This window comes from Aulonocara sp. 'chitande type north' Nkhata Bay, linkage group LG3, assembly GCF_057382095.1.
Source record: "Aulonocara sp. 'chitande type north' Nkhata Bay isolate Kocher_YH1m ecotype deep benthic linkage group LG3, A_spYH_male_GT1.1, whole genome shotgun sequence".
NCBI lineage: Eukaryota > Metazoa > Chordata > Actinopteri > Cichliformes > Cichlidae > Aulonocara > Aulonocara sp. 'chitande type north' Nkhata Bay.
Window position 1 is genome coordinate 10,791,641 of NC_141346.1, and position 23,302 is coordinate 10,814,942.

Sequence of the window (23,302 nt, forward strand, 5' to 3'; positions counted from 1 at the left end):
CGGTCGCCCGTGGGGGAACTTGCACAATCGGTGGCTGACTAAATACTTTTTTGCCCCACTGTATATTCATTGGTAGCAATAACCATGAAGCTAACAATTAGCAGCTAGAGCTAATTCGCCAGTATGAGTTGAAAACTCGTGGCATTGTCGTTTGATCTATACCTGTATCGGCTGTAATCTCAGTGGATGAAGACTGGGTATCACACTATCTTTTGTTTATGTTTATTTTACTTATGTTAGTGTAAGGAGTATTACCGTTTAAGTTTAAAAAAACTAACTATAATGCATTGTGCCTGACAAGAGCTGTGTGAGACTGTATAAATGTGTAACGATGTACTATGTCTATAGATTTGCAGACACATTAAAGACAAACTCACAAAGCCACACAGGTTTCAGTTCCTTTTAATCCAAATGTGCAACATTACTGACAATGCAATTTAATTATTTTATTTATACAGCGCCAAATCACAACAAGAATCACCTCAAGGCGGTTTATATTGTAAGGTAAAGACCCAGTAAAGACCGTACAGTAATACATCATGGATACAAGTAACTGTCATTGTCATTTCTGTAATTTGTGGTTCCTCCTTTCTCGTGCATGTGCACTGGAAATCACTCAAGATCATTGGAGCAATAGGTGTGGTGACTCCCAAGCTAGGGGGTTCCCAGGAACAACATCGGAAATTTCTATAAGAGCTAAGATACTTCACATGACCCTCAAGCTCTCAGGCCTCTGGTAGAGGACCCAAGCTTGAAGGAAAGACCCTCCGCAGAGGTGAGAAAAGGGAAATAGACCCCAGCTTCTGTGGATCTTGTGCTCAGAGCTTTTTCCTGCCCTGCCATGATTAGTACCTCCCTTTCAGTCCAGCTTCGTCCAGCCACTGGTAGAACTTCTGGATACCACTTCTTCTATCTGACCAAAAGGGTGCAGCAAGAGTACTGACAGGGACTAGAAAGTAACACTGTGAGGAACCTTGGAGTCATTTTTGACCAGGATATGTCCTTCAATGCACATATTAAACAAATACGTGAGACTGCTTTCTGTTGGGTTTAAGTCAACCCTACTGGTAAACAGAAACTGTTACTGAAAGCAACCACACAGACACCAGTGTATGTTTCACTTGCAAGGGGAGCATCAAGGAGGGCAGTGTTGCCACTCGCCTGTCCAAGTAACTCCAATTCCTGCATGTCCGCCTCACTCTTTAATTGATAAAAGAGGTTACACACAATTCAGTTAACCACGTGACAGTTTTTGGCCATGTCACCCACATCACTTTGCTGCAACAGAATATAGTTAGTGAATGTATTAGCAATCATTGTACTCATCATTTATCTTATACATGGTGAAATGCATTCTTCAGACAGACAAAACAATGTCAACTGTACAAAAGACATTATCTGATAATTCCACAAGAGCACACAGGTCTCCCCTTGGCGGTTTGTCTCTCTTAACCTTTATCTGCCAGATTATGTACGTTATTTTGCAAGCTTGCTCCTGTATTGAGCCAAATTTGTTGAGCACCTCGTACACCCCTGTAGCCTTCCTCAATGTTACTGCAGGATCACTTTCCAGCTTTTCCACATTTCACTGTTGTTCACAATCTCCTCATGATGATCTGTAGGAAGCCAAGTGGTACAGCCCTCTGCCTTAATAGAACAGAACAGTCTGGTTTCTATTCAGTTCAATTCAATTCAGTTCAATTCAATTTTATTTATACAGCACCAAATCACAACAACAGTTGCCTCAAGGCGCTTTATGTTGTACAGTAGATCGTACTTTAATAGATACAGACAAAAACCCAACAATCATATGACCCCCTATGAGCAAGCACTTTGGTGACAGTGGGAAGGAAAATTAACAGAAAGAAACATCCAGCAGAACCAGGCTCAGGGAGGGGCGGGGCCATCGGCTGTCTGTTACCCACCAACTCGATAGCTAACCGGGGTTCAAGGGTCACTCGAGCCGGTGAGAACAGCTAACTCCCGGCTAGTGATGGAATTTCCAGCTCTTTTGGCTTAGCTCACTAAAAAGAGCCGGCTCTTTCGGCTCCCAACCGGCTCTTCAGGTTGTTTTGTTGCTTTAATTAATTTATTATTAACAACAATATAAAATTATGCACAAAAGGAATTACTAATGTAAAACAAATTGGTTTTATTTATATATGTTTATATATAAAAATATACTGTGCCCCCTAGAGACAAAGCACATACAAACTCCAAAGCATGTAAAAACTCCAAAACTGTCATAGTCCTGGGTCATTTTGACCCAGTGTTCTTAGTTTTCCTGTAGTTTTGTATTTTGTTCCTTATGTCCATTGGATTGTTTGGTTTGGTATTATTATTCCCCCTGTGTCCATGCTTTTATTGTGGTGTTTGCTCTGGTACCGTGTTCCCGTCCTTTGTGTTCTGTGTTCTCCTCATCCCCTCGTATTCATCCTTGTTCTCTGCCTCTCTCTCTCTGTGCTCATCTCTGTGTACTGTGTTGTGTTTGAGGTCCACATCTTGGTGTCAGTATTTTCAGTTTCGTGTCCTCCCTGCTCGGTCATGAGTAATTGTCTTCAGCTGTGTTCCCCGTGTGTTCCCACTTCCCTCATTACCTTCTGTGTATTTATGTCAGAGTGTCCCTTTGTTCTGTGTTGCGTCATCCCTCTAGGTTGTGTGCATTTAGCGTGTCTTCCCAGCGCCTCAGTTTTAGTTGCTCCCAGTATAGTTTTTGTATGACTTCTTCTTTTTTTTATATTTTTATATATTTTATTTTATTATTTTTTACTATTTAATTTGTAAAAATGTGTACACACACACACACACACACACACACACACACACACACACACGTAGAAAAACATTTAGTATACACATCCAGAAATGCATACACTATTATATATTGTACATATATTTATTAGTTTCAGGTTGGCCATTCTTGTATTTTGCTCGTTTGTGTTGTTGTGTTTTGCACATCTCTGTTGCTTGTGGGGCTCGCACACAAGAATTTCACTCGCATGTGCTGTGCCAGTGTGCCTGCACATGTGATGTGACAATAAAAGTGATTTGATTTGATTTGATTTATGTTCCTGTTAATAAAGACCTGCCTTTGAGTTCATCCCCGTGTGTCTAGAGCCGTGCATTTGGGTCCTTTCTTGCCTTCACACAGCCGTCGCATGACAAAAACACATTTCTAGCGTTAACTGAACTTCCAAAAAAGAGCTACCTAGATCAATTGTGTAATAAATTACACAATTGAAAGGATCAGTGAAAGCGGAGATTTTTAAGATCTCCTGCCAGGGTGGAGATTTTCAAAAAACTCAGTTTTTAGTGTTTACATGTGGACATAGATATTTTTCCAAAACTGTACGTGTAGACGGGATTAAAAAAAAAAACCCAAAAAAACAAAAACAGAAAATCTCCACTTTCAAAAATACCTGTGTATATGCGTGAACCTACCCATACGGAAAAGATATATATAAATCTTATAAAGTTTGTATCTGTCTTGTGTGAAACTTGTATGAAAAGCATACAAGAGTGAAAACAGATATAAGATCCCTTGAAAAATCATATAAATGAAACTTGTATGTTTTGGATACTTACTAAAACAATATATGAAAGTAATGAGAAAGTGGCCACTTTCATGAGTAAATCATGTAAGCCTTATATGATTCACTATATGAAGTAGGGCACATCTTTGTCACGGTCCGCTGTGGCAGACCGTGTGGAGGACTCAGGTGCAGATAGTGATGGGACGTTCTGTATCGAGGCTTCGGAGCGTGTGTCGAGTAATGGAGGGGGCGTTTCCGCGAAGCGCGTATCGAGGCTTGCTTCATTTATGGGAGGAGCTGAAAATGATGACGTCCGAAGCCTCGCTGCCCGGCTGTACCACGTGACTGGTTCATGAAGTGGTTCGAACTTTGCCGCGAGCTATGACAGATATAAACCCCTCAGACTTCATTCAAAAATGTGGGTGTTTGATGGAGAGTTGCGGTTAGTGAGAGTTTGGAGACCGTTTGGAGGTTTATGAGAGTGAGGAGAGAAAGTCAGGAGAGAATGGAGCCAGCTAAGAAGAGGAGGCTGTCCTCCCCTGTGTGGGAACATTTTGATCTTATTCCTCCCAACAAGGTATGTAAATTTCTACAGAAGATGTATTTTCATGATACTGATGGTGCAATACAATTTATGTTGAGCTGTCTTGACTTTTGTACAAGGTGAAGTGTTTGCTATGTGCCAGGGAGCTGGGATATAACAACAACACCTCATCCATGCTTAGGCACTACAGAGCTTTGCATGAGAATAAGGGGGACACCGATTGTGGAGCAAGACCAGGTGAGCCATCAAATGCAATGATAATATAGCATGCAGTAATGTTACTAAATGATATAACAATATTATACAACTGTTATAAGTTACGTGTGTGATATTTATATTTGTGCTTTATCTTTATTGTCTTTCCTCAGGAGAACAATCTCAAATAGATGAAGACCTGGTCAGCATGGTGATTGAGGACTCCCAGCCATTTAGCATTGTGGAGGACAAAGGATTCAAAAGATTTGTTAAATCATTAAATCCCAGCTATGTTCTCCCCACTAAAAAGGTCATAAAAGCAGTGGAAATTTAGTTTTTACAGAATAAAATGTGAACAGGCAGGACTGAGGCTCAAAGCCTCAGTGTGTAGCTGTCCATACCTCAACGTTACAAAAGCACAACCACTGTCCACACCCCAACCACACCTCACCTCACAGTAAATGATCATTTCCATTTCAAGCATTTCCAAATAATCATTTCCCATACTGCCACTATAAATATACACAGTATACTGCCATCACTACAATATACATGTTTTACACACTCCTTTTGTTGTTGACATTTACAGGCTGTGTGCAAAATGCCACACTCTTCAAATTCATGCCAGCTATTATTTTTACGTCCAGTAGGTGTCCTGCTAGAGCAAATGAAGCTTCATGAAGCTTCGCGTTGGGGTGAACCAATTGGATGAAAAGCTTCAGTGCTTCATGGGGCTTCATCTGCCCATCACTAGGTGCAGACACAGGCGAGGACACGAAACTGAGTTCGAACGAAAAGCGAGCCTTTATTGTGGCTGAAGACAAGGAGTCCAAACAAGGCAAAATTAAACTATAACTAAACTGGGAAAGTGATACCAGGATAAACTAAAAAGACACAGGAAACCATAACTGTGACTACAAAGGACTGGCTGTGACAACATGGAGGGTGGGAACACAGACGACGCGACACAGACTGTATGAAACACAGAGACTAAATACACATGAGGGATGATCAGGGGAAGTGGCCACACATGGGAGCACAGCTGACACACATAAATCTAACGACAGGACAGGAGAGGCGAAACTAAATACACTGACATTGAATGCAGACTTCCAAAGTAAAACAGGAAACATGGAGATTAGACATGACAAGAACTAAATATAACCACGCAGACATGACACATGAACCAGGGAGACTTAGTACAGGGGGAGATGACATAAACAACTAAGGAACAAGACTAAACGGCAATCTGGAAATTAACTAGGTGAACTACGCTAGGCACAAATGAATACAAAAGATACATAAAACTCAAACACTGGGTCGCTCGACCCAGGACCATGACAATCTTACGCAAGTCTTTTATAAGTTTTTTTTCTATTTCTTTTCCATACGGGTTTAAACACCCACAATTCAGGCAACAGTTCTGTTTTAGCTGATCAATTCCTCAAAACTATCAGATTAGTTATTGATCATCTATAATCCACCAGACCTTATCTATACACCATCACACACTTTATGTCAGTGTCTGTAATTAAACTGTAAAGTGCTGATCCTGAAGCTAAAATACGAAAAAACTATAGTTGATTCTGAGATTATAGCACATAAATTCATTCATGTTTGTAACACAGTTTTATCTAATGAACAGCCTGAAGATGAATAAATTGTAGTTCAGAATCACTGACAGACAGCACAGACACAGTTGGTCTGAGTCTGAACATGATGGTCACCAGAGAAATAACATCAGACTCTGGATGTTCAGGATAAGATGATCTTATGTCCGAAGAGGTTGTGTAATCTCTTGATCAGCACGACGCCTGCAGGTTCACACATGGAGAGAAATTTGCCTCGCATAGAAATCTGTGTATGCTTTGGAACTCGGTCTCTGTGTGTCTCACTTTATAAGAGAACTCACTTGTCAAAACACAACCTAGATCCAAGTCCAAGAAACAGAACAGTGGGAACAGACCCAGAGACGCTAACAGGATCATGAGCTCTTCACATGTTTAGTTTGTAGAACATAAAGTGTGTAAAGTCACCAAAGTGTAAAACAGAATAAAACATTAAGGCTGAACTTAACTCATTTCAACTGGAGGAAATTTACTCAGTCACACTTCCTCCCATGAACACAAAGGTCCACTGTTTCTGAGTACACCATCTCTGACATCACAGATTCCTCTTATTGTTTCTGTTTTGTTTCTTTGATAAGCTTCATCTGAAGTTTCGATCAGCTGATGTTACATAAACAAACGCTTTACTGATTTAAAAACAGACAGGTTTGTAGTTTCACTTTGACATAACTTCCTGTTTTCATGCACAATCAGAGAAAAGAACATTCCTTGAGTTTGGGAGAACATCTTAATATTTATATATGTTATTTATACTATGAAGAGTATTTAAAGGTTTTTAACATTGGAGTAAAACTGTGACTCCAGCCACCCATGAAACACCAACCATGTGAGACTCAAAGCTGCCATTACTGATCCAATCACATGTGCTGAGGTTGTGACTGTGGACAAACACAGCCTCTCATAAACTCTTTGATCATGTGTTTCACAAAAGGAACAGAACACAAAAACACAGACTCACCACTGAACATCCCCACCAGTGACTGTGTCCACAATACACTGCATGCTGCTCACTTCCACTAACGATGAATGTACTGCATCATTAGAGCCCTTCATGTTTCAACAAAGTGGCCACGCGTGCACATACAACAGTGAGATCACATGGCAGACAAGAAAGAAAAGAAACATGCACACAAAATTATTCTTGAAAAAAAGAAAGAAAAAACAGTTGGGTGTTTTTTGTTATTGTTAAAAGCTGTCAGACTTTATCTGGCACAATATAAAGAAGAAAATCACGTAAATCACAAAGAGGAAATTTAGTCAGTTACTCTCCTGTACTCTGATTACAGTCATGTATGTTTTCTCTGTGTGTGTTTGTGCTGCTTCTTTGTCCAAACAAACTCACTGGTTCTACATAAAGAACAAAGATTTGATCTCTGTGGCTGCAACACAACTTAAAGACCTTTTTTTTTTACTGTCTGTTTTGTTTTTGTCTCTCTGTGTATGGACAGATCAAATCAATTTCCCATATTGTTACAATAAAGTTACCATTAACTCAACTCACTGAGACACACTGGCAAATCAATCAATAAATCAAAGGTGGACAAAGTTCTGCAGAACAGCTGCACAGGAGCTCATGACCTTTGACTTTATTCATTAAGATCAAGTTTATCTCAATTCTCAGAGTGGAGGGTTGTCTCTACATTTCCCTGTTTCCTTGGAAACGTTCATTTCCTGTTACTGTAAAACCTGCTTTACCTGTTAAATGGCACGTCAAAGTGAAGCATAAGTCAGTTGTTGAGCTGTCTGGCACAGAGGTCAGTTCACCAACAGATCTTCTTACACTTCTTACAAAAAGCAGTAGGCTCCTTTTGACCTACAGAGAAAGCAGATGGATTAAACCAATCTCACACTTTTTATCTTCATATGGATGTTTGTTCATCCTGATGATCAGAAGAGTGTTTAAGGATTTAACAGCTCTCTTAAGAACAACAGTAAGTGTTTGCTGTCTTTTTCTAAAATCATCTTCAGTCAAACTTTTTAGGTAAAAAGTTTCAGTTGTCATGGTTACAGTTCAGTTAGCTTCCACCAACAAAAATGTTTGAACAGAAAAACTGTTTCAAAAACGATTGAGACAAAATTTAAAATGTTATTCAATTTCTACTGTCATTCAATTTCTACTGGATGTTAACCCTGTAAACCTTGAAACATGACATTTCTAGAAAATTCACATTTTATTGGTCCAACATATCAAACGTCGAACCAACACGACTTCTTCTTCTTCTGTATCAGGTGTTGAATCTGAGATTGAAGAGTTGAGTTTGAACACGCAGCTGAACAACAGGTGACGTGGAACAATATTCCACGTCACCTGTTGTTCACGTGGTCGTGGTCGTGGCTTAACGAGTCGGACATTTTGAGATCGAGCAAATCGTTGAAGAACAAATTTTGATCTTTATTTAAACCTTAAATTTAATCTGATGTGTTCAGGTTTAAACTCAGGTTTAGTTGTTCAGTGAAAATACCAACAGACTCAGACTTTAGAACAAACTAAGAGTCAGATCAGCAGAAACAGAGAACACGGACATGTCTGCTGTAACTGCGTCGCTCTGCTCCACGCTGATGTTTGTCCTGTTCGTCTCTGCAGGTGAGATTTAACTCTGAGATAAAACAGGAAGTTTTGGCTGCACAGTAAAAATATTTCCCTGAGACTTATTTTCATATTGTTTCAGTTTTTCTGTTTGTGACGATGAAACAAGAATCAAACTGCCGTCAGAAACAAAACGTTCTTCTGCTTCAGCGACTGAAACACAAACTGTTCCTACATGACGACACATGAGAGGTTCTGATTTTGTTCTGTGGAGATCGTTCAACAACTGAACACTAAAACTTTTCCACTTCGCCTCGTTTGTTGTGACGCACTTATTTCTGCGCATCCTCAGTCCAACCTACCAAACGTCACTCTAACGCCACGTCCTCACGAGACACGGAAGAGTTTGAACCGCAGCTTTAACTTTATTTAAACCCTAAATTTAATCTGATGTGTTCAGGTTTAAACTCAGGTTCAGTTATTGAGTGAAAACACCAACAGACTCAGACATTTAGAACAAACTAAGAGTCAGATGAGCAGAAACAGAGAACACGGACATGTCTGCTGTAACTGCGTCGCTCTGCTCCACGCTGATGTTTGTCCTGTTCGTCTCTGCAGGTGAGATTTAACTGATAGAAACTAAACTGAGTTTATTTCTGAGATAAAGAGTCTCAGTCTGGTTTACATGCTGATTATATTTCTCTAAGAAGTAGTTTGTTACTCATTCAGTGTTGCGATCGACACAAAGCTGGGTGGAGTCTGTGTGTTGGTGCAGTTTGCAGCACAGACACAAAGAAGTGTAATGTGTGTGTCAGTGTGATGTGTTGTAGTGTCAGGAGTCAGGATGCAGCTACAAAGCTCCATAAAGGCAGCATGCAGAGACTCACAGTGTCTTATAATGAGAGGCTGCTTTGTCTCACACATTATGTTCACTTATTATCAGCACATGTTGTTGTTTGTGGAACAGAGTTATTGTAGTTTTTCTCATTAGTTTGAGTTTTTATTCCATTTGGACTTTTTGTGTTTAGTTCAGTTTAGTTTCCAGATGATTTTCTTCTTTTTCAGGTTTGATTATTTATTGCTTGAAGAGTTTTAATAGTTTTATTCTTTTTTCATTCTTACTGTTTGGAGGTTTGTGTCAGAGGCCAGATTCAGGAGCATCAGTACAGCTGTTACAATAAAAAGCAGTGACTCAGTCTGACAGACGTCCAGAGTCTCAATGAACTCGTCCATCAACAACATTTTATCAAACTAACAGATTCTAAAACCAAAGATTTGTTTTTCAGATGATGTTTTTCATCCGTCTCAGTCTTTGCTCATGAACTTTGTCTCCAAACGTCTCAGCCTGAGCTTCCCTCTGATGAACTCGTTCATAATCTCGTCCATTCTGCTCTCAATGAAAATCTGAACATGTTCAGCTCGGCCTCCTGTCTTTGTGTCAGAGTCTCCAAAGCAAACATGACAGCAGCTCACTGCCATCTTCAAACCTTCCCTTTCACTCTTGCTGCTGTCCTTCTGTCACAAATCAGCCCTGATGAAGATGCTCGAGATCAGGTGAGGAGGAGGAGAAGACTCGCTGTGGTGACGCCTGAAGGGACACAAGAAGAAACACAATCAAAGATCATCATCTAATAACAGAAGACAATCTTTTATTGTGTGTTTCTGATTGGCTGCTGTAGAAGTGAACAGTTGTACTTTGACCTTTAACCTCTCTGCTCTGTGTTGTTTCCTCTTTCAGACCAGAAAACCATCACAGCTGAGTCTGGACAGGACGTCACTCTGACATGTCGAGCTCCAAACAACAACATCATAGTTGTAAAGTGGAGCAGAGCTGACCTGAGAGATGAATATGTGCTTTTGTACCGGGATGGGATGTTTGAACCAGATGACCAGCATCCATCTTTTGAGAACCGGGTGGATCTGCAGGACAGACAGATGAAGGATGGAGACGTGTCTTTGATTCTGAACAATGTGACGATTAATGATGCTGGAACATACGAGTGTCATGTTGTCCAGGGAGTAGGAGGACCTATAATCAACAGCACCGACCTGGTTGTCGTTCCTCCAGGTGAGTGAGTAGAGTTGAGTGTGTGTGTGATCAGAGGTGAAGCTGCTTCCTGGTTGTTGATGTTTGTTTGTAAAGATGTTGTTGATGAGACTTTGTAGAAAGCAGCTGGTCTGAGTGATGTGATCAGAGTGCAGTAGATAATGTCTGACAGCAGTTTGAAGAGCAAATGGATTCTGTTCTGTTCTTCACTCATCACCTACCTGACACCTCACACCTGTTTCTCACCTGCAGGTCAGACAGGAGGACAAAAGAAGGATGAAGACAAAGAGAAGGAGGATGGATCTGTTGGACTGATTGTTGGTCTGTCAGTTCCTGCTCTGCTTCTTGCTGTTGTTACTGCTGTTGGTTTCCTGATCTACAGAAGCTGTAATCTGAATCCTGCTGATCCACATGTAGCAGAGCATCTTCAGCCTGAATGTGAGTCAGATGAAGAAACACAAAGAAAGATAAATAAATGATGGTGAACATCCAGCAGACGTCTGTAGAAAGCTGGATGTTCAGAGTCTGATGTTATTTCTCTGATGATCATCATGTTCAGACTCAGACCAACAGTGTGTGTCTGTGCTGTCTGTGACTCTGAACTACAGTTTATTCATCTTCAGGCTGTTCATGAGATTTACTGACACAAAGTCAAACTGTGTTACAAACATACATGAATTTCTGAGCTCTGATCTCAGAGTCAGTGAGTGTTTTTGTGTTGGAGCTTCAGGTTCAGCTGTTTGTAAGAACTTGTTCTGTGAGAGATGAACAACACAGACCTGAGATCAGCTGCTACACACACTGAATGAAGTGACAACACAAACGCTGTGTGATGATCTGAGTGCAGATGAAGGTCTGTGGATTATAGACGATCAATAATCTGCCTGCTTGTGTTCAGGATCATCGATCAGTTACAAATGAACGAGCTTTGACTCAGTTTGGATGTAGAAATGTTGTCCAAGTCAAACTGAGCTCTTTCATGTTTCTATGAACTTTGTGTGTGTTGAATGCAGCAGACTGGAAGAAAAACAAAGTGTGTATAACAACCCTCTCTTTAACTGATGCTGCTTATTTTTACACTCAGTAGGTTTCATCATCTTTTCATTAAATACAGCTGATGGTGTTTTACAGCTCACAGTGTTATGATTGTTATCAAACTACAGATTTATGGAGCTGCACACTCAGAGATTTCTGTCTGATCCTGATACTCTGAAACTTTTTATTGAACTTAAAATTCCCCCTCAGTGGGTCACTGGTGACCTGCTGGATGTTCAGAGGTTCATTAAATCCAACATGACTAAAAACTCAAATGTCAAAGGAAATAAAGAAAATATTTAAAGTCAATCATTCTGATCATAATTGTACTTTGACCTTTAACCTCTCTGCTCTGTGTTGTTTCCTCTTTCAGACCATAAATTCATCGCAGCTGAGTCTGGACAGAACGTCACTCTGACATGTCGAGCTCCAAACAACAAGATCACAGCTGTGAAGTGGAGCAGAGCTGACCTGGGAGATGAAAATGTGCTTTTGTACCAGGATGGTCACTTTGTTCCAGACAACCAGCATCCATCTTTTAAGAACCGGGTGGATCTGAAGGACAGACAGATGAAGGATGGAGACGTGTCTTTGATTCTGAAGGATGTGACGATTAATGACACTGGAGCATACGAGTGTGGTGTCTTCATGAGAGAAACAGACTCATGGGAGTCCATCAGCTTCATCAGCCTGAGTTTTGATCCAGAGATAGTTTGAGTTGATCCAACATAGAATCAGACATTTCTCTCAGTCTGATCTCTGAACTCTGAAGCTTTCCAACGTTGTCTACGTAACTTCTGCTGCAGGAAAAATTAAAAAATGTAAATTTTCTAGTCTTCTTTTTTTTTTGGCTTCTTGGCGGACTTTTGCGCAGTTACATAACTGCTCTTTTAATTTTAATTTACATTAGACTGCTGATTCAGTGTGAATGAATGATATTGTTTATGATGCATTATACTGCTGAGTTATAAGAAATACTGTTTTCAGAGAGTCAGGAATTTGCTTTTTCTGATAGTAGAGGAGACAGAGCACATTCGGGAGACTTCACCCCCACCGTTGTTGAAGGGAGCCAAGGCCATAAGTCAGGCTCGCTAGAAGTTAGAAAGAATGTGAATGTTTAGGTTTTTACGACTAGGTGGGGGCCACTAGAAGCTATAAGAGTTTGAGTAACCCTCCACCAGTTTGAGATTTGCTGTGACCTTCTCCCCATCCGGATGGTTCATGCTCAAAAGTGTTGAATTGTATTGTAGAATGTTTAGCTTATTTTAGAGTTTAGAAATGTGTTATCATAGAATGTAGAACTATTGTAGAGATACTGCCCTTAAAGTAATAAAGGCCTCACTGTGTCGTGAACTTAGGAGTAGATTGTAGGAGACCTCTCCCCCACTGAGTGGAAATTCCCCAGAGGATGTTTTAGGGTGGGGGTCTCAAGATTTGTAACTGTGGTCTGGAAGTGAGAGGGGTTTTATGACCTCTAGGGAGTTACCTACACCCACAGTGTTTTAACTGTCACGCACACACATCCACACGCACACTCACTCATGTGCACTCACACATACACACAGGTATGTGTACTGTGATATTATTCTGTTATCATATGTTACCTTATATATGTAATCAAAGTAGTTGAAGTATGATACTGCTATAGATCATATTATACCCTTTAACATAGAGTGTGTGATCAGTATGTAGTTTTAGTTTGCATTATACTTCTGACTTAAAAGAGTGTGAAAATCATTTGATCTATTGGATTGACCTGTATTACTCGACACTGTTGAATGTGTTACACTGTTTCTTGACATTTCATACTGCTGAATCATGAAGAGAATGTTGTGTGCAGAGGACCTTGTGCAGATAATAGAAGAAACAGACCACATTCCAGACCCCCACCTTTCAGAAGAGCAGAAAGACAGGGAGCCGAGGTCATAACTTAGGCGCCGTAAGAGAGAAAGAATGTAATGTTTAGGCTTTTGCGACTAGGTGGGGGCCACTAGAGGGTATAAAAAGCTGAGTAACCCGTCACCACTTTGAGACTTGCTGTGACCCTCTGCAGGCAGCTCTCCCCATCATGATGGTTCTAATGCTCATAAGTATTGAATTGTATGGAAATAAATGATTGTTGACTGAGCATTTATACACCGAGTATTGTCCTTCCTTCAGCCCAAAGATTCAAAGAATTGGGGATTTTCAACAGTACACAGTCACACACGAGCACTCACATAGACACGAGGGAACGCGCACATGTAGGCATTCATGTGCTCGTGCACATAGACACAGACAGAGTTCGCAGCACACCGTAGGGGGTTTTATGATGGGGTGGCCCCTATAAAACTGTGTTTCACAGACAAAGGAGTGAAGATTTTGGAGAGGGACACCGGCCTCGTCTTGCCTTCTAGAAGTGCATGCTTAAATGAAGATGAATAAAGATGAATAAAGGTTTTGTGAAATGACTACTGAGTTCCGGTGCCGTCTCTGGAAGTTTCGACTAATAAAAGAACCGGGGTAAAACTGATTTCGTAACAGTATGTAATAAAGAAATTGTTGATTGAGCGTTTATACACCGAGTATTGTCCTTCCTTCAGCCCAATGATTGAAAGAATTGGGGGGATTTAACAATACAAAACATGTTGATATTTGCATCAATGATATTTGTTAGGTTTATATTGTGGATTGTCATTTATGCTTAGAAATATATAACCATATATTCTTAGAGGCGTATAATCGATTGTGTAGGGATAGGATTTCTGATCCTTAGTAGTCTGCAAAGACTCTGTGTGCCTTCCAGAGGGTTCTGGCATACACACACACACCCTAAGGTCATGAGAGAGGTCCTACCTTCTCTTACTGATTTATACTATGGGAGGACACCTATTCTGTATCTGTTTTAAATATAAGAACCCTTTGTTTAGGTGGACCGCTTGGTTCCTAGCACCAGCTTTGAGGAGTCGTTCACAGGGTCACATCTTGACACACACACACACACACACGTACATGCAGACTGGTACTCTTTGTTTGTATGCATGCCTGTGTAAGAAGTCATATTAATGAGACTATGCATATTCATGTAACCACAATAAAGAGCAGTGCTACAAGGGAGCTAACTGAGAGTGACTGGGGTGGGAGCGGCAAGAACAGTGGTCATCTAAGTTCTCTCCCTCGTGCAGAAGATTACCCAAAGAGTTCAGCCAGGTGTCTAATGCTTTTGCTGTTGTAGTCGAATTGTCTTGTTTGTTCCAATAATAGGTCTGTGCTAGCAAACCTATCAATATTTGAAGGGGATTACATGTAAAAACTACCCTTCAAATATCAAATACCCTGTTTTGGTGTTTTTCTTTGATGTGGAGATTTTTCATTTTTTTATTAGTAACAACCTAAAAAAAGTGTCATACTGTTTTAATTACAAACCAGCAAATGGTCTGATATGAGGTGCCGTAAGGGACATTATTACTGAAACGCTCTCACACAATTCAATTCTATTTTATTTATATAGCGCCAAATCACAACAAAAGTCGCCTCAAGGCGCTTCATAGATACAGAGAAAAACCCAACAATCATATGACCCCCTATGAGCAAGCACTTTGGCAACAGTGGGAAGGAAAAACTCCCTTTTAACAGGAAGAAACCTCCGGCAGAACCAGGCTCAGGGAGGGGCGGCCATCTGCTGCGACCGGTTGGGGTGAGAGAAGGAAGACAGGATAAAGACATGCTGTGGAAGAGAGACAGAGGTTAATAACAGATATGATTCAATGCAGAGAGGTCTATTAATACATAGTGAATGAGAAAGGTGACTGGAAAGGAAAAACTCAATGCATCATGGGAATCCCCGGCAGCCTACATCTATTGAAGCATAACTAAGGGAGGATTCAGGGTCACCTGGTCCAGCCCTAACTATATGCTTTAGCAAAAAGGAAAGTTTTAAGCCTAATCTTGAAAGTAGAGATAGTGTCTGTCTCCCGAATTCAAACTGGAAGCTGGTTCCACAGAAGAGGGGCCTGAAAACTGAAGGCTCTCCCTCCCATTCTACTTTTAAATACTCTAGGAACAACAAGTAGGCCTGCAGAGCGAGAGTGAAGTGTCTAATAGGGTGATATGGTACTACAAGGTCATTAAGATAAGATGGGGCTCAGAGGTGGGTCGAGTATCCAAAAATTGTACTCAAGTAAGAGTATCATTACTTTAAAATATTATTACTCAAGTAAAAGTGAAAAGTAGCCATCAAAAAAGTTACTCGAGTAAGAGTAAAAAAGTACTTGGTGAAAAGGCTACTCAAGTACTGAGTAAGTAGCGAGTAACTGTTTGAAATGTCCGATTTATTTTATAAATAAATGCTATCAGACAAACAAAAATAAATAAACATACAAATTTTAGTATTTTCAAAAGGAATATATGTAAAAAGATCCACAAAACAAGGCACAACAATTCTAATTTCAAGATTTCAGTTTTTCACAACGTAAAAGTTTTTTCAAGAAAAACCCACAGTAAATATATTCGCATTTACAGCAGCCTCAGAGAAAACATTAGAACGAGGCAACTTCAACATAACAGACTACAGCTGATGCGCCAGAATGTCAAACTAGGGGTGGTTCTTTTAAATACAACGAGGGATTAAGTAAATCAGAAACAAATGACATAGAGTTGCAACAGGTATAATCAGGAAAAGTTTATTCCCAAGGCGGACAGCAGGAATTAAAACAAAACAACAAAAAAACCACAAACAACACATCTGTGCTAAAATTCCACAGGAATAGACATTCTAACAAAACTTTAAAATGTTCTTTGTATACTAAAATACCCTGAAGTATAAACAGTGGATTAACACAATGTAATATGTAAAAATGTAAAAACTACACTCACAAATAAGCACTGAAATCAGAGTAAAACTGATTATAAAAGACAAATACAAATTTCCACTATGTGGATGTATGTGTATGGCTCACTTTACCATAAATTGTTTCTTCAGTCAGTGAAATGGTGGTTCAGCTTCAGCAGCAGTTTGCTCTCAAGGTTCTTGCTGTGAAGCTGTGACCGTTTAGCAGTGAACGGGAGTCCTGCAGTATTGGCTGTATTGCATTGGATACAAGTACCCTTTAATTTCTGAGGAATTCTACAGTAAATCTGGCTGAAACTTGGCACACAGGTACAGTAGGTGTCCCAGAGAAAGAATCTGTTGAAAGTTGGACCTCAACTACTCAGGATGATTTTTCATGAATTTTTGAAAATTGACATAATTCTATTGTATTGACTGTATTGCATTGAATACAAGGAACCTTTAATTTCTGAGGAATTCTACAGTAAATCTGGCTGAAACTTGGCACACAGGTACAGTAGGTGTCCTAGAGGAGGGATGTGTTGAAAGTTGGACCTCAACTACTCAGGATGATTTTTAATGAATTTTTATATAAAGCGAAAAGGCGCTACCGTAAAGACTGGTGTAAAAGCGCAAGGAAATTTATGCGGCGGATAGGAGGCGGCTGGCTTGACCGCGGCTCACAAATGACGGCTCACTTTACCGCGGTGGATATACCAAACATAACGTCCCAGAACACTCCAGCTCACAGGTTAGTCTGCTCCAAGCATTCCCACAAAGGTCAGAGTTTTGTTGTAGTTAATGTGTCATTTTTCTTAACATAATTGGTGATATAGGTTACAAGCAAGTCTGAACAGAAACTGTCGCGCTATGCTCCTTTGTTTATTGTGCATAAATAGTAAATTGTCGTGACAATATATTGCGTTTCGCTTCTGTTATTACCATGGTACATTGACAAAAACATATACTTTTATTCACAGGATAACACAGTTGTTTTGTATCACTAATTCTCCAGTGCGATTACAGCATACAATATTATTGTCACTGCTACATTTCTGTGATGAACCAGAAATTATTTCCACTACTAATTAATTACCGTTGAGCTCAAAGGTTATATTAATAAATGGTTAACGAATGTGTATTTATGACGACGATTTGTGAGACTGGTAAACTTACCTTTGTTCGTACGATGGTCTTTCGTTCTACACGGTGCATTTCAAGGTCCTGTACCCATCCGTCGGTAAACTGTACCTGGGCTTGTTGCAGTGACCTGAAGTTACTAAACTTCATAAGTGTATGCACTCACTCCAAGAACCGTATGATTATAAATCTGAGCGTGGTGAAAGTTGGGCAGCACGCTAATGTCTTTTGTCCCTCTGTGTGCTCGTAAGGGTCTGACCCTTTCACTCCTTTGATTTTTTCCTCGTATCTTTTCTTTGTCTTTTCATCAAGTCTGTCTTTGTACGGACCGGCATTGTTCTCCTTTTGTTTTGTACATTCCTTTTTTGTGCGGCAAAGAAAAAACAAGAAGGTATTGGAACCGGAGAATGAACGTTTTGCGGTGCTGCAAATGCTTGCATTTGATGCGGTACTTGGATTGTTTTGCCACGAGTTCCCGGCATGCAATGCGCGAAAATCACGTGATTGCTAAACAAGGGGGAGGGTGCATCCGGCCTCCTCGGCTGTAATTGGTCCAGCCCAGAGTCGATCATGACCAATTGGCCAATCCAACACCTTTCATTATAAATACCCTTCCTAAAAAAAAAAAATCCATCGGCCCATAAAAACAAAAAATCGCCAGCGGCCCACCGGGCAAATGCCCGGTATGCCCGATGGCCAGTCCAGCTATGGATCAGGGGTGTCAAACTCAAATACACAGTGGGCCAAAATTCAAAACTGGAACAAAGTCGCAGACTAACTAACGTTAATATTTATTGAAATATATTTATTCCTCCAGATATAAGAATGAATCTTTTCTCAAACACGTTTTGCTGAAAAACTGAATATGGAACAAGTTCTGCTCCAATTATTTGGGTAAAGATAATAAACACTTTGATGGCCAATAAGTGAAAGTGAAAACGTGATAAACCAATAATATAATTAAAAAATAATAAATAATTATATTTTTTTGATAAGTGAAGTTCACTGAACTGAAAGGAAATTTTGGTTTGATGATGGTTGACATGTTTTCCAAATAGACGTTTTTCCTCTAGTGAGGAGATGCAGGTGCAGCAGAGCATTGCTGGAAGAAATGATCCCAAGGGTGGAATCTCCTGAGAAATCTTCAGAGACCCAGCGAGAAGTAGGGACCATAGCTGACAGCCCAGGCAGGGGTTGAGGTCAAAGGTCATGCTGTTTGGGGACCTACTGGTCATCATGAGAAGATTCTGGAACCACAGCAATGACCATAAAGCTGCACTGGATGGAGAGCTGTGCCACGGGGCTTTCCAGAGGTAATCACGAGGAGATTGTGGACAACAGATGGAGATCTGAAGGATGAGGGGAGCGTTCCAAGCTCCAATCGACAGTGCAGAGAGGAAGGTCAAGGATGGCATCATGATTCTGTGAACAGAAAGCAGAAGCTATGGTGGTGACGGGGAATGACTGACAGCAGTTTCCTATGAACATCACCTAATGCTGTGTCACTGTGCTATGCATGCTTTGACACTCTGAAGAGGGTCTTCCTTTGTGTCATTGTTGTTGTCATTTGCATCATGAACAAGACTGCTGAAGTGACTCAACAGGTGGGGTTACAACAGCAGTAAAATCATTGAATCCAATACCCTTTCCAAAAAAGGTTTTCTGCAGAGACGAAAGGACAATAGAGGAGTCATAAGTATCCCCCCACAGGAAGAATGCATGAAATGAGGTGATGAGGGTTGATAGAGGCCATAAAACAGGAGTGCTGACAAAGGCCTGCAGCCTTGAAGATAACTGAAAGCCACATTGACAAACAGCAAAACTAACTGGTGTGTTTGTTATACCCATGTCTGCATTTGGACTCTGGTCATATGGACAGTGATAGAAACAACTGGAAGAGACATTTATGAAGCTCTGAGGAACTCAAACCACTCTGCATGTGTGATTTACACACCTGGAGGAGATGCACCACAAAGCTGGAATGATTTTGCAAATGTTAATTTCTATGTTTGACTGTTAGCATTCATTTGCTTACTTGGAGGGTGTCAATGGAAAATTGTATTTAGTAGTCAGTATAATCTTTTAGTGATATAAGTTTGCATATGGTAGAATGCTGCATGTAATCATTTGTGTGTAGAAGTATATAGTTGGTGGCATATTGAAAGAATGTCTCATCCTAGGAGGTCTGTAACATTCTAGGGTGTTCACCCCACATCCTAGGAGCATGAGAGAGGTCGTACCTTGTCTTATTGTTTTATGGTAGGATTAACGTAGCTATGTCTGTTTTAGTCTAAGTGCCTTTTGGTTTGATGAACTGCTGGACTTTGAGACCAGCAGGTTTAGGGAAGATTTTATGACACCCCCCCCCCCCCCCCCCCCCCCCCCCACACACACACACACACACACACACACACACACACCCACCCAATGAAGTATAAAATAAAGACCGGGGCAGTTTCTCAGGCGCGAGTCTCTCAGTCCGGAGACTGCCCTTGCTTGCAAGAAATTCTGTGTGTTTCTCTTCTCTGAGTCTTTGCTGAAGAAGTATTTTAGAATATATTCCTTAACAGAGAGAACGATGCTCGTCACAGTTCTCTCCCTCATGCACGAGCAACACAAAGAGCTCTGGTGACTTGCGTCTTGTCTTTGCCATTGTAGTAGAATTGTCTTGGCGTTCCAGCAATAGGTCTGTGCTAGATGAACGTATCAGCAACCTTCAAACACGTGTGGAGAATTCATTATTTCTTTGACAGATTTTTTACTAAATAACAGAAAAAAGAAAGTAAGAGAAAAATCACCTGCACAAGTGCCGAGGTAGGTCTCCCTGCAGAATTGGTTTTCCCTTCATCAGGAGCAGCGCTGGGCTGTTTAAATCACGGACAAACAGGATCCTACAGTTGTTTATGTTTTTAAACCCATTTTGCACAGAGAGGCATTTTTTGGAAAATGCATTGATAGTAATATTGAATATTATTACACATCAAAAAAAATAACTACAGTAAAATAATCACATCGTGACGCCTCTGCCTTTCTAAATGGAGGGACAGTAACTGTGTGTGTATGTAAGCGTGTAAAACCTGAAGATGGTAAGATTAACAGTATTTTGTCTCTATCTGCCATTCTGCTATAGAACCTGAATGCTCGGAAAGCTCCCAGCCCAGACGGTGTGTCTCCTGCCACCCTCAGACACTGTGCAAACGAGCTGGCCCCAGTGTTTTCTGGCATCTTCAACTCCTCACTGCAGGCATGTCATGTGCCTGCCTGCTTCAAGTCCTCTACCATAATCCCTGTCCCCAAGAAACCTAGGATCACTGGACTAAATGACTACAGACCCGTGGCTCTGACATCTGTGGTCATGAAGTCATTTGAGCGCCTAGTTCTCTCCCATCTCAAGACCCTCACGGCCCCCCTCCTGGACCCCCTGCAGTTTGCATATAGAGCCAACAGGTCTGTAGACGACGCCATCAACATGGCCCTACACTTCATCCTGCAGCATCTGGACTCCCCAGGAACCTACGCCAGGATCCTGTTTGTGGACTTCAGCTCTGCCTTCAACACCATCCTTCCAGACCATCTCCGAGGCAAGCTTTCCCAGATGAATGTGCCTGATCCCATCTGCCGGTGGATCACTGACTTCCTGACGGACAGGAAGCAGCTCGTGAGGCTGGGGAAGAATGTCTCGGACTCCCGGACCATCAGCACCGGCTCCCCTCAGGGCTGTGTTCTTTCTCCTCTGCTCTTCTCCCTGTACACCAACTGCTGCACCTCCACCCACCAGTCTGTCAAGCTAATCAAGTTCGCAGATGACACCACCGTTATTGGACTCATCTCTGACGGGGATGAGTCTGCCTACAGGAGAGAGGTTGAACGTCTGGTGTCTTGGTGCAGCCACAACAACCTGGTGCTGAATGCCCAGAAGACAGTGGAGATTGTTGTGGACTTCAGGAAGCACACAGCCCCACTCCCCCCCATCATCCTGACTGACACCCCCATCACCTCTGTGGACTCATTCCGCTTCCTGGGTACCACCATCACCCAGGACCTGAAGTGGGAGCCCACCATCACCTCCGTCATCAAGAAAGCCCAGCAGAGGATGTACTTCCTGAGGCAGCTGAAGAAATTCAACCTGCCAACACGGACGATGATGCAATTCTACACTGCAATCATCGAGTCCATCCTCACCTCCTCCATCACCGTGTGGTACGCTGGAGCCACTATCAGGGACAAACAGAGACTGCAGCGTGTTGTGCGCTCTGCTGAGAAGGTGATTGGCTGCAGACTCCCATCTCTGCAGGACCTGTACACCTCCAGGACACTGCGGCGTGCAGCTCGGATCTCAGCTGACCCTTCTCACCCTGGACACAGTCTGTTTGACCTGCTCCCCTCAGGCAGGAGGCTCCGGTCCATTCGCACCAGAACCTCTCGCCATAAGAACAGTTTCTTCCCCTCTGCTGTCGGACTCATGAACAATAACCATATGACTGTCCCCGCCACTAACTCATGACCCTACGCTGTGTTCACTGCATCATTCCATGTTTGGCACTGATCACCACCTGCACTCATGTATATATCTTTCTACGCAGCACTTTTAATTCTTATTCTCATGTATATATCTCATGCACATATCTTTCTTTCTACATAGCACTTTAATTCTTATTGTTTGCACTGAAGCACAGCAGCAATTTCCTAATGTTGTAAACCTCAACATCTGGCAATAAACCCATTCTGATTCTGATTCTGATTCTGATTCTGATTCTGATTCATCTCAACAATAACGTGGCGCACAGCGTGGCGTGAAAATAGCCACATGCAATGGAGCAAAATATGGGTGTGTGTGGTTGGAGGATGTGTTCATGCGCACAAAGGGGGGGTGGAAATTTTTCTTGTGAAACAAAGTTTGGGAACCACTGGTTTAAACGATGTTAGCACAGAAATATTAGCTTCTGTCATGACTGATGAAGTTACTGGTTAATAAAGTTTCCAGTAAAGTGTTTAATCGCAGCCACAGATTGACTCTAAATATCCCGTTTTTCTTTAGTGCATCTGTAATAAATATGTGCAAGTTTCAGTGCTTCGTTTAAACTGTATGATACTTATACTGACCCAGGGTCAGTGTAAAATACAATCCTAGCTGTGTGAACAAAGCCTGGCTCCTTTAATCCTGCATGACAAACCTCAGGATGCAGGTTATTATTACTCTTTCCTGCTGGCACACCTGTCACACCTGAGAGTCAGCTAGAAACTTACAGTGACGTGGACATCATGCAAAGACTGCCAGACTCTGTAATACTGCAAATGATCAGTGACTCAGGTTAACAAAAAAGAAAGTAAGAGGAAATTTAATTCTATAAAACGTGAAAAATTCCACACACATGTAACTCACCACTGTGTGAACATCACAGGGGAGAAATCGTTTCTCTGAGTCAGAGATGAGTGTCAGTAACACAGAAGTTGTCATGGTCCCCGCACCTCTCCAGCTGACAGCAGTCAGGCGCTTTGTTTTGTTTATTCTCCTCTCTCGCCTCTGCTCTCCCTTTCTCTCTCGTCCTCTCCCACTCTCTCTTTCTCCTGCCGGGGCGGAGCTCAGTATGGGCTCCTGCTCCTGGCCCACGCACCTGGAGATGATCAGCACACCTGCCGCTGATTATGAGAATTGGAGTCCTACTTAAGATGGCGAGTCTGCTCTACTCGTCGCTGGATCGTTGAGCCATCAGCGTCAGTCGTCCTGCACTCTGCAAAGTTTGTTCGTGAGCACGTCTGAACCAGGAGACTAACTGTCTCTCTGTCTGTGTATAGATTTCCCCTGGACCTGTTTTCCCTGTGCACGGTGACTGAGCGTGAGCAAG

At 41.5% G+C, this 23,302-nt stretch overlaps 2 protein-coding genes across 2 annotated transcripts in view; one reads left to right on the forward strand and one right to left on the reverse strand.

Moving 5' to 3' along the window:
• Window positions 1-23,302, reverse strand: part of LOC147333927 (neural cell adhesion molecule 1-like) — a gene marked incomplete at its 5' end in the record, with an annotated part of 164,596 nt that overhangs the window by 41,336 nt on the left and 99,958 nt on the right. The window lies entirely within an intron of this gene.
• On the forward strand, window positions 8,820-12,226 carry LOC147333929 (uncharacterized). Its single transcript, XM_086287732.1, has 4 exons — window positions 8,820-9,045; window positions 10,166-10,495; window positions 10,727-10,912; window positions 11,883-12,226. Exons 1-4 carry the CDS (start codon window positions 8,985-8,987, stop codon window positions 12,224-12,226), a joined length of 921 nt encoding a protein of 306 aa, XP_086143858.1. The 5' UTR covers window positions 8,820-8,984.

Excerpts from the sequence above, each read along its gene's own strand:
- LOC147333929 (XM_086287732.1), top strand. The coding sequence starts at position 8,985 with ATGTCTGCTGTAACTGCGTCGCTCTGCTCCACGCTGATGTTTGTCCTG. Across the intron at positions 10,496-10,726 it reads CCTGGTTGTCGTTCCTCCAG|GTCAGACAGGAGGACAAAAG; the intron begins GTGAGTGAGTAG and ends TCTCACCTGCAG. Across the intron at positions 10,913-11,882 it reads AGAGCATCTTCAGCCTGAAT|ACCATAAATTCATCGCAGCT; the intron begins GTGAGTCAGATG and ends TTCCTCTTTCAG.